The sequence below is a fragment of the Pterocles gutturalis genome, unplaced genomic scaffold (assembly GCF_000699245.1).
Source record: "Pterocles gutturalis isolate BGI_N339 unplaced genomic scaffold, ASM69924v1 scaffold12557, whole genome shotgun sequence".
Lineage (NCBI taxonomy): Eukaryota > Metazoa > Chordata > Aves > Pterocliformes > Pteroclidae > Pterocles > Pterocles gutturalis.
In genome coordinates, this window is record NW_010110354.1 from 120,065 (window position 1) to 131,696 (window position 11,632).

The 11,632-nt window shown below is 42.1% G+C and overlaps 1 protein-coding gene across 1 annotated transcript in view; it reads left to right on the forward strand.

The window, feature by feature from the left end:
* Positions 1-10,671, forward strand: part of ERBB4 (v-erb-b2 avian erythroblastic leukemia viral oncogene homolog 4) — a gene marked incomplete at both ends in the record, with an annotated part of 107,508 nt that extends 96,837 nt beyond the window's left edge. Inside the window, one exon of the mRNA XM_010073343.1 lies at positions 10,486-10,671. Within this exon, the coding sequence (XP_010071645.1) occupies positions 10,486-10,671 (186 nt within the window). The remainder of the gene's footprint in view (positions 1-10,485) is intronic.
* Between the last annotated feature and the right edge of the window lie 961 nt (positions 10,672-11,632).

The following is an 11,632-nucleotide window of genomic DNA, read 5'->3' on the forward strand; positions in this document are numbered from 1 at the left end:
TTGTCTTTATGAGAGTGTCTACACAGCCACAAATACAAACTAATACAGTTGTACTGATTGATTTGACTGAGGCTTTTGCATTGCTAACAGCCAGCTGGCCACTTATCCATCCAGTTTTGTTCTTGGAGTTGTTTGGCTGTCCCTGACAGAAGCCTGAATATGGCCACACACTGAAGATCAGACATTTGATGTGCAGGGTATTGCAGATGTCAAGATTTTATCAACATGAAAAAAAGATTTGTTATTATTACTCTATTATATTGTTATATATGTGTGTGTGTGTATTACCCTGATGGTAGGACATGCTCAAATCTTGTGAAAGGGAGGGATATGAAACATTATGGTTAGAGCATAAGACAAGCTGCCAATCTTAAGGTTTATAAGAAACCCCCCAAAACAGATCTGTAGACAGGCCAGGGATGTGAGCTACCTTTGCTCTCCTTTGCATTCACTTCCTACATTCTGGCTGCTTTTCAGAGCCAGGTTACTGGGCTGGGCGGGCATCATCCCACAGGTGGCTGTGGAAGGGCACAGAAGAGCTGTGTCCCAGCTCGCAGCGAAGTCCCCTCATGACCAGTCACTCGCCTCCCCACACCCAGCAGCACTGGGGGGAAACCAGGAGGAACAGGAGAGAAAACTCCTCAGTCAAAATCAGGATAGGGAAACTGCTCACAGGCAAAACAGACTCGGCTCGGGGAATGTAACTTAATTTGTTTCCAATTAACATAAATATTTAATAGCTGATTTGGTATTAGCAAACAACAACAACAAAAAAACCCCCCGTTAGAACCTTTGTGCAAGCCCCCCTTTCCTTCCCCTTCCCCTGCCCGCTCCAGTCAGTTCGGCCCAGCAGGGGCCTCCCCTGCCCACCGCCGCCACCACAGCCCTGCCCCTCACACCCCGTGCTCCCAGTGTTTGCTGTTCTAGGAGTGTCCTTGAGCTGGGTGGTGTCAGCTCAGCAGCTGGGTAAGGAGAACATGGCTGGCCGCAGGAGGGCTCGGCCAGGGTGAGGTTCTGTGAGGCCCAGGGCAGACCCGGCCTTGCAGCCGCTGGGAGAGGGGGGGCAGTGCACAGAGAACAGGATGTGTATGGATCTGGGTGGTGAAAGTTGTTTGCTTTCAAGCTTTTTTTTTTTTTTAAAGAGGTTTTTAATTTTAGTTTTATTTTCGGGAGAAGAGTAGGTCAACAGGATGGTGAAAGAAAGAACAAAGAAAGTAGAGAAGAAAAGGATGGAGGAAAAACTGTAGAAACTCAGGAGAAAATAGCAGGCAGGGTAATGCTGAAAGGAAAAAAGTGCTGTGACACAGGAAATGTGTGGCAGCTTTTGATGGCTTTGTGTTTCACTTATGCCAGCGTGGTCAAAAAAAAATAAAAATCTGACAGTGAACCAAGCAGTCCAGTGAAATCTTTTTTGTTTAAACGTCATAATTCCTCTGCAGTACTTGAGCCCTGAGTATGTTGCTCCGAGGCAACTGAATACAGATGAGGGAAACATTTTGAATTCTCAGTTGTGAGAGATGAAATACCTGGGTTATGGGCAAAATGTATCTTTGATTAAAATGACTCTTAATGTTGATAGTACACTTGATGAAATTAGGTTTCAATCTGATGCTATCCCTTTAAATTGATCCTGAAAGAGGAAGGAGCTTTGAGTGTGTGATACCAGAAAATTTCAAAACAGTGTCCCAAGACTCATAAGAAAGGAGTGAGAACTTGATAGATTTTTTTTTTCACTAGTTCTTGAGACCTTGCCATCACTCATCTTAAATCAAAAATGAAAGCAATAACACCTTCCTTCTGAAAGGAATCAGCAGTTAAGGCTGAAAATATTTATAAGCTGGTCAGTGGTAAGGGCTGTTTACCTTTCTGTTTGAATAATGCGGAAATGATTGCTGTTTTAGACTGCCTGTTTAAAACTTCAAACGCTTTTGCTAGTTGTATCAGAATAGTAAGAAACAAATCACTTTTGACAGTCTGTTCTGAAATAATGATGCATGTCACAAACTGTAAGTAAAACATTTGTCAGAATGATATAATATCTTTACAAAGCGGTACACACGCTGGTAAACCGCTAACACCCCAGTGTAAAACGCCAGTCTGAAACCTGCCGTTCCTTCTCTTGGCTGCTTTCACTGGAAATGTTTCTGGTTGCTGAGGTCCTGAACTCTAGGCCATTTATGCATAAAAGTGAACTGAAAATTGTCTAGATTTTACTTTCCAGTCATTAGGATCAATGTTTTCAGGCAAAGTCCACTGAAAGGCTGGTGGTAGTTGTCCCCTGGCTGGATGTTTGACAGAAAATCTTCACTTAGCTTGTTGTGCACTAGAAGTCTGTTCCTTTAGACGTGAGATTACTCCTCAGCTGTTTAACATGGGCTCTGATGAACTGGGACACTTAATTGGTACAAAGTCAGGAGGGACCAGTAAGAAGCTTACGGTGTGTGGGTTCTACAAAATGTATCTTCTACTCCTTCAAACATTTAAGCATGTGCTTAAGTCTAATCGCTTGCCCTGTTGGAGTCAGCATGGTTTCCCATGCCCTCCATGTTTGCAGGACAGGGACCGCAGTACTGCTTTTTTCTTTTGTTTTCATTTTCTCAAAAATATACAGTGAGACAGATTTGCTTCTATAAACACGTGAAAGTATCTATTCCTGCATGAATAGGACCCACTGCTTCTGTAAGGTGGGCATGCAATATTTGACCAGCAGTCTGTAAACATCACCTGGGAGAGAGCGCATGCAGTTTTAAAACCCTGAATTGTGCTAGTTTGAAGTAAGTGTTTGGGGGGAAGTGGGGCATCTCTGTCATGCATTTGAATCGTGTGGGGCAATTGCATGCATTTGAATTCAGTGTCAACAATGCAGGCTGTGCCTCTGCAGTGTTGAGTCAATAAGACTGCCCTCTCTGCTATGTGCAAGTGCTGTGACAAGCACAGGAGTCTCAGAGCGTATGTCTGCTCTGAGAAATGCAGCACATTTAAAGATACATACCACCTCCAGAAAAGGCTGTGTACCTGTTTAGTAGTGCCCCAGCCGGACACCAGCTCTGCTGCTGGACGGTGGAGAGCACATTACTCTAGTGTTGTACAAGGCCCTGCTCGTCACCAGGCTGCAGCCTGGATGCAGGGTGGGACACTGACCTGGAGCCACCTTCTCCTGATGGCACTAGCTTGGTCAGAGCCAAGTGAGCCGTATGTGCCTGATGCTGTTTCCATCACATTTGTGCGTGATGGACCACAGTATATCATCCCTGCTATGGAATGTTATTTTCTTGTCTTTTTGATTCTTAGTTTTTATCCTAGAAAGTTTGGGGTGTAGTGGCACACCTGGCAGCTGAATATCAAGAACTTTCTGAAGGAATAAGGTAATATCCCTATTTGATGGTGCAGCGCACTTGTACTCCAGTCTAAGTGTGCAGTGACTCCACTAACCTACCCAACAGACCTCTGATAAAGCTCCTCATTGGAAACTGAACTCAAGAAAAGCTCAGATCTCTTATATCCAAAAGAGATCAAGTCCAAAACCAGCCTGTAGTCTCTTTAATCATAAAGGTTTGTCGTGGCTCTGAGGAAACACATGTTCACAAGACTTGTGAACTTCTCTGTTTGGTCGCGTATAACTTCCTTAACATGGCTTCCTAAAGCAAAAAAAAAAGAATGGGGGGAGTTTCAAGGAGATGGTAGTTAATGCAAAACTCTAGCTAACAGCCCATTAGACTTCATTAATAACAGGGCCTTGACTTAGACCTTTAGTTATTTCTTGCTGTGACAGCGAAACTGTTTTGCCAAAGAAAAAGCAATTGGTCATGAGTGTGGATATGGGATTTGGAACTGAATGTGCACTGTCACACTTCTGTGCAACAGCCATTGATGAAACTGTACTTACTGTAAGTATTCATTTTACTTTATGCTTGGAGTACGGATGTGGATGGATAGAAAGATGATTTTCTTTAAAAAAATAAACTTTATTCATTTGCTCCTGACTCCTGCTTCTCCAGTGAGAATTTCAGAGAATTTGTTGTACACGACCAAGGTGTTGTCACAATCTCTCAGGAGGAAACAGTGACAGAAATCTGTTTCCTCACAGGACATGGGATAGGCTGCCATTCTCACGTGAGCCAAGTTAAAGCGTGTAGCTCAGTCCTGCAGCAGTAACCTCAGGGTTGCATCTGCCCTTGCAGTATTCAAGTGTTGTTCACTGCATTACACAGCAGTAAAATCGGTTGTAAAAGCTGTTGCCAAGTCCCAAATAAAACTTTTGCCTGGAAGTGCCCTGTTAAATGTGTCTGCTCCTAACCACTATAGAACAGTTCCTGGAAAACAGCTGTGGCAGTTTATGCTGTTACTGTTCTCCCTCTGTTTGCTATTGTCCCACTGTGGGACTCTGATATCCTTTGTTCATCCCTGTAGCTGCATCTCTCATTTCATTTTCAGAAATGTCTGAGACATTTCAACGGAAGCTTTCCAGAGACTACTGCCCAAGTGATGAAAAATTGCAGGCCAAGGGTTGAAAGTATAGAGATGCTGTAAAGCAATTGGAAACTGCATCTTGCATAGGAAGTACAGGGGAGATATAACAATGGGTGTAATTTTCATACGATAAATGTCGGCACGTATGTTGTTGAGTATATATGTTGCACTATCAGCTTTAGTAATTGTGCAGACTGTATAGGCTAAGTTTTCTATAACCTAAAAAATTCGTAAGACCTAGCAGACAAACAAAAGCCATTGAAAATATGTTGGACTGTAATTGGATCTGCCCTGAAGTGGATCAGATGTGCATTCCAGGCAGGTGTTTGCCCTAGCCGTTAGAAGCATTGTTAAAATAATGTAAAAAGCAGTGCATTCACTGTAGTATCTCTCCTGTTACCACAGCACAGCTTGTGCTTTCAGAAAAATGCACAGCACAGTATGAAGTCAGTTTTTAAGTATATTTATTTACTCAACAATGATTAGAGAAAACAGGTGGATTGTTCTTTTATGGCTTGTTTTGTTTTGTTTGAGGGCATTTTATGGTGAGAACAGTTAAAAGCAGGAGGTAGGAAACCAAAGATTTTTCAGACTTTGTCCCTGCTTTCTGAACTCTTTATCAGGTGCATATGTTCATCTGGCTTAACTGGAGCAGTGAAATTTACGCTGGGCTTGCTGAATTGGGGAAGCAGATCTGTGATACTTCTCTGGAACAGGGAGAATGACGGGCTCTGGGAAATGACACCTGTGTGGAGCACTGGAAGGGGACACAGGCTATCTATTAAGTGAGTTTTTCCCGGTGCTCTGGGGAGTATGGCCATTGGCACTCGGGAAAAAGAACAAGTCTTCAGAAGGAGTATCTTCTCACCTCTGACAGGTATTTAAATCTGATACAAGGAGATGATAAATATTGCTTCAAATGCAAATTCTCTGGTGAGGTGAAGTCTTCAGCAACAAGATGAAGTTATCAAGCATTGCATTACAAGGTGCTGGGATCCACCATGCAGGACGGGACTCTCAATGTCATAACCCATTAACATGTTTCAGAGCCTCCGTAAGCAGCAGAGGGAAGGTCTCTTGACTGATTCTGATGTTCGGATTTCCATTAGAGCATGGTTTTGGACTCAGCGGGGTGGTGGCTCTGCCCTGTTCCAGAATCCCAGGAGCCTCAGAATTTGCCTGTATGCCATCTGTATCATCTCAAAAACAGTCTGGCCAGGGGTGCTTGACCACGTACTGAGCTGGTGTGCTAACTAATGGAGGGCGTGCTGGAAGAAAGTTGTATCCTGGACCACCCTGGCTGGAGAAAAAATGTTCAACATGGACATAAGTATGGCATTACTTTACTGCTAGTGGCACATGCACCTTGTTGAGTCCACTGGTTCACAGGCTAAATGGTGAGGGGGAAAAAAACCAGTACAAAGTAGGCACTTCATGGAGCAGCACTCTGGCTAGTATTTATGTTCAGTTATAATTGTCAGCAGTAACACATCAAAGGAGGAAGGGGGGAAGTTAAATGCCATCTTAAAAGATATGCTGTAGGTGTTACTCAGAGCACTGTGGAAACCCTTCTTGCAGGCCTGAGAACTGTTTTTTCTTTGTCATCCCAGAAGGCCAAAATGGAAATCCTGCTTTAGTTGGATTTTGAGTTACTTTTCTGAAGCAGCAGTCAAATTAAAGGCATTTCAAACGTGACTGCAGAGTATGGCTAGATGAGGAAGCAGTTTTAGCTGGGATTTTCAAAGCCATGTAAGGAATGAAGGTGACTTAAGTGACCTGTGAGAAGTGAGTGGCTAGTTCCCTTCATCACCTGTGCTGACAGGTGCTTTTAGCCTGGATGTAACTATGCATTGTATCATTACAATGACAGCCAGCTCTTGTGACTTAAATAAGCTCTACCTGTCTGAGCATGTTTTGGCAGTCTAACAGCAGGTGCTCTGAGAGCTTCTTCTGGCCTCTCACTGTGGGTTAGCAGTTGCACCTCCTCAGACCCCCGTTGACATAGCTGTGCTGACGGAATCCAGAGTCACTGGGACCTACAAACTCGCCCTTCTTCTTGCATATACTATTGTGTAACTAAATGCACATGATGGATGGATCAGTGTAAAGCACTAAAATAACACTTATGTCATTGTTTCATATAATTGTTTAACATAGGGTTGTGTATATAAATCACAGGCATTGAGCTTAATGTGGCAGTAATTCAACCACAGGCAAAAGGGGCAGAAGAGGAATGTTCAGCGTGACATGATATCTTTGTACAAAATAGCATATCTGAGAAGTAGAATAGTGAGTTGCACGTGGAAGGCTCAATTAAAGTCACTTGCTGTTCTCTCTGTGACAAGGCTGAGGGGACACAACAGTGGCCCTGCCAAGCTGCTTGTGGGATTAGCTGCCTTCTGCATCAAGGTCTTTCTTTGCTAGCCTTCACCTCGGATATATTAACACTGTAAGCACTGCCATGAATAGAATGTACATACACAGCCTCGGTTTTAAGTAACTCATCTGAGATCTTGTAGTACCCTAGCCTCAGCTGATCAGGGCTCACCATAGGCTGCGAAATACATCTTGGAGGTAAGGGCAAGCTGAGCTCCACAACTGCTGCCTGTGTCTAAGCTGGCTGGCTTATAGCTGTCCTGTGCATGGCTGCCACACACTGCTGGGATAATTAATACCTGAGCAGCCACAGTAGCGTAAACAAACTCCAGGAAGAGATTTGGTTTGGCTGGGGAGTTACTCTTGTGATAAGACTTCTTGCTCCTGCAGATAGATGGAAGGAGCAACAGGAGCCTTTCAAAACTGTTGCCACTCCTGTCATATCTCAGATGCTAGTGTGAGCACATGGTGTTACAAAGACTCTGACTCCTGGGGCAAAGATAAAGTACCGTATCTTAATAATCTATCTCTCCTCCTCCCCTTTTCTATTTCAACCTTCAAAGGGTTTTTTTTTCAGGAGAGAAAGAGAAGGTGATCTGGGGCTCAGTTTCCACTTCTTCTCTAGACTTCCTGTGTGACTGTGGATAGTAGGTTGTGCTTTTCTGTACTTCAGTTTCCTCTCCATTAAATTAGAATAGGCGCAATTTTAAAATCATTTGTGTAATTGTGACAATTGAGTGTAGAGACGAGATCTGCAGACACACAGCTACCAAAAGATACGGGAAATTACAGAGGCCGGTTTTGAAATATGTCTGACGTTTGTGTCAGACAACCAAGTCTGTGAGTTTAGGTGCCTTGTCTGATTAAATGTTCTGTAAGATTTAATTGGGAACCATGCTGCAGAGTGCCGGAGTGCTATGGAGTTTGTAGCTCTAGAGTCTTTCATGTCCAAACAGATTTTAAAATGGGGACTGGTATTCCTTATTTGCTGAACAGATTTCTAAAATGCTACTAAGTCATAATGTTTCTCTTGTTGTTGTTTGTCTGTTTTGTCTAATGAGGCTCTAGCAGAACAATTGCAATCTCTTTTACTTTGTGTTTGTGGTGTGCCGGATAGACATAACCCTGAATTTAGTTCTCCTGTGGATGCTGGTTCAATAAAAATAACAATACTTTTACTAATGAGAATAACTACACGAAGCCAGGATTCCTGCTAAATTAGTATCCATTAGTGACTTAGATCTATAATGAAGGTTTCCCTGCTCTCTGTTGTGTGTCTCAATTCATTACAGAGCAGTCCATAATATTTTATTAGCAACATTTTTTTTTTTTTCCCCTGGAACCATTGCCCAAAACTGAATGAGACAAACGGCACTGCTTGCTTTCATTATTATACACAAGTGTCTTTCCTTTGGACTCAGATACACTTGTAAATGGCAAGTAGCTGGAGACTAATGGAGCACATGCTTCAAAGCTTTCCATCTGGTCCCTGGGTGAGCGAAAAAAATATATTGTCTGTGTTCCAATCAGTCCTCATTATAAAGAAAAGTACTCCTGCTCCAAGTTCCTGGAGAAACTCTTACCTTTACTCAGAGAGTGAGGAAGGGGGCAACAAGTACTATCCCCTTATGCATCTGCATGAGAAAAATGAATGGGGTAAAAGGAAAAAAATGAGGCAGAGTAATTTTGTGCTCTCAAACTGGCTAATGCACCTGTAAACAGGTATCTGGTGGCCTTCAGTGACATTTTCTAGTGACAGCAGAAGAGATGCTAAAATTGTTTCAAGGAGATTCCGTACATACCAGTTGAGTGAGAACATTAATTTGAATGTGAGCAAAACTACTTGAATTAAGATCCCTTTTCTAATTTGTTATATAGGAATCTTCCTCAGAGCTCCTCCTCCATTCATCCGATCAAATAGTGCCTGTTTATTCATTTATTTATTTTATTTCTTCGCATACATTTAGGAAGAAAAAATAAGGAGATACTCCCCCCAGTGGAGGCCATCTGCTCTTTTCTTACTGAGGGGGAAAAAACCCCTACAATTAGTGTCTTGTTCATCTTCTTGTTTTAATTAAAAAAAAAAAAAAAAGGAAAGAAAGAGAGAACTATTATGCAAATACTTTGCAATTTGGTTTCAAATATGCTTTGTACTATGATGAGCAATTTCCTTTAATACAAACTCAGCCTACTTGCCAGGACTTTTTTTGTTTTAATATAAGAAAGTGAAAAAAAATCAAAACTTTTATGAGTTGGGGGGTATGCTGTGTTCTTCTGATGCCAGCTTTTTCTCATCCTTTTTTTCTTTCTTTCTTTCTTTGGCACTATTACAGCTGTTATTCTTTAAGATGTCAGAAGGATGTCATATAGGTTTTTTGAGAAAGAAAGAGAACCAAAATAGCTTTACAAAGCCACAGTTTCATCTCACTTTTCATTGTTCCATTGCCATGATGAAGTGGTCTTGAAATGGAGGACTCAGCTTAGCGAATGAGAGAGGAAAGCTTTCTCCCTGCCTTTTTTGAATGCCAGTTGCTTGTGATGGCAGCATTACCTCTAAGAACAGATATGTAGGTTTTTTTATAAGGCGCTCCTGTGCTACTTGTCAGTGGTATGAACTTTGGGGACGAATAGTGTAGACAAGATTAAATCCTTCTGGTCCTTGGTATTGGACAACCTAGCTGGTTAGCTGAAAACCTCTGAAAACTTACAATCTGGAAAAGACAAAGTATAGGCAAAAGAAAGGAATATTATCTCCTGTTTGTTGTGTGGAAAGCTGAAGCATGGAAAAAACAAAATAACGGACCCAAGACCTGTTGGTAGAGGAGTTTGGAGTAATCAGGAGGTGGGCTAAGAGGCTCAGATTTTGAAAGCTGCTGCTTTGTGTGGTGGTTTACCTGTGACAACACGGGAGACAGGCAGGACAGCTACTGCAGCTGGGCTGCTACTGTACCCTCATGACCGCTAGTTTAGGCTATTGCTGTACAACAGTCATAGAAACAGTAGCATGGTTATATCCTAATGCCTTAAAACTGCTGACTTTCAGTAGGATTTAAGAGTATCAGATGCATTTGAAAAGCCCACACAAAACCTCCTGATTCTTAACCCTTTGCAGGTCGAACTTTGGGAAAGTTTCAATCGATATATAAATGTTACATGCTTAAGCTTGTAAAACACTAGCATAAAATCTGTAATTCAGTAAGGCGTTTTAGCACAGCTCAGTCAAATATCTTGCCAAATGATGCCTGACTGACCATCTAACTACATGAGTGGCATAGTTTGCATGCATAAAAAAAAAAAAAAAAAAGCTGATGTCCAACGAATGGACCACAAATTGGGAAAACATATTCAAGAAACAAAATTAAGGGAAGTAAAGCAAAAGTAATGAGACGTTTAAGCAAAGTCAGGTGTGTCACACTTACATCTTTGCTTCTGTGGCTGTAATGGGACAGGGAATATAGGGCAGTGCAGAATTTCTGATCTGAGACTTCACTGGATCTTTTCAGATAGTCTTACCCATTGCTTGGGGCTCTTTACATCAAGCATACGTTACATTAGACTGGTTTTCACCTAGGTATGCCTAGCACTGGATAGACGACACAGGAACAAGCACATTGGAGTAACTCACTTTTGTTGTTACAGGAAGCTCTCATCATGGCCAGCATGGACCACCCGCACCTGGTGAGACTCCTGGGTGTCTGCTTGAGCCCGACCATTCAGCTAGTCACTCAGCTAATGCCTCATGGCTGCCTGCTGGATTATGTTCATGAACACAAGGATAATATTGGCTCCCAGCTTCTGCTGAACTGGTGTGTCCAAATAGCTAAGGTATGTAGTTCATGCTGTTCTTTTTTTTTGTTATTTTTGTAACTAACTGGAAAACCTGCCATTAAAAAAAACCCAAGCAAACAACAACAAAAACCCATGAACAAACCAAAATAAATAGCTTGGGGTTTTGGATTTTGGGGTTTCTTTCAGGCTGTGTCTGTTTTCAAGAATGTTGGATGGTTCTTGAAATACATGGTATTTTAGCTGCTTACAGTATTATAGATTAGTTGTTAATATGTAAACTAAAGTGTTATTCTTTACTGTCTTTCCAACTCAGTGCTATTGGAGGGGTCTTTCTGGGGAGGAAAAAAAAGTGGGGGAAGAAGCCTCCTCTGTGACATCTGGGGCTGAGCACAGAATGATTTTTCAGCCTCTTTGACTGTTCACTATTCATATATACTGTTTTAATCTGATCGTAGTTTTCAACCCTTCTGACTCTGCATTGCCAGTTAAATTCTGATATGCAATCAATTGTCTGCCCCCACACTGCCAAGAAGATAAATATTAATTTCATGTCATTCCTTTGGGAACCACCGCGGTTCTGCTGTGTTTAAGACCTATCACAACAGCTGAGTCTGGAGAGTAATACTGCTAGTCTCTGCAGAATGGGAAATCTCAGGGGCTAGATCCTGCTTTGCTTGCTGTGGTGTAATGCTCTCTGCCTTCCTGGGGGGTTTTAGGAGCATGAGTAAAGCTGTTATCGTTCAGATACAGCCTGCACTTCAGCTGAGATGGAACGGAGTATAGGTCATAAATGCAGCCCTAATGTAATCCTTGTGCAGTGTTTTACATATGGTTTCAGGTATGTTTAGGTTTTCAGTGTTGTACTAAGAACAAGTTATTGATAATTGGTTGTAAAGAGTAAGAAGATCGGGGAGTGTAGAGGGCCATAGTTTTTATCCATTTTAAAGGTGTTTTTTTGCAACCAGAGTTGTGTTCAATGATGTTACTATGAATGAGA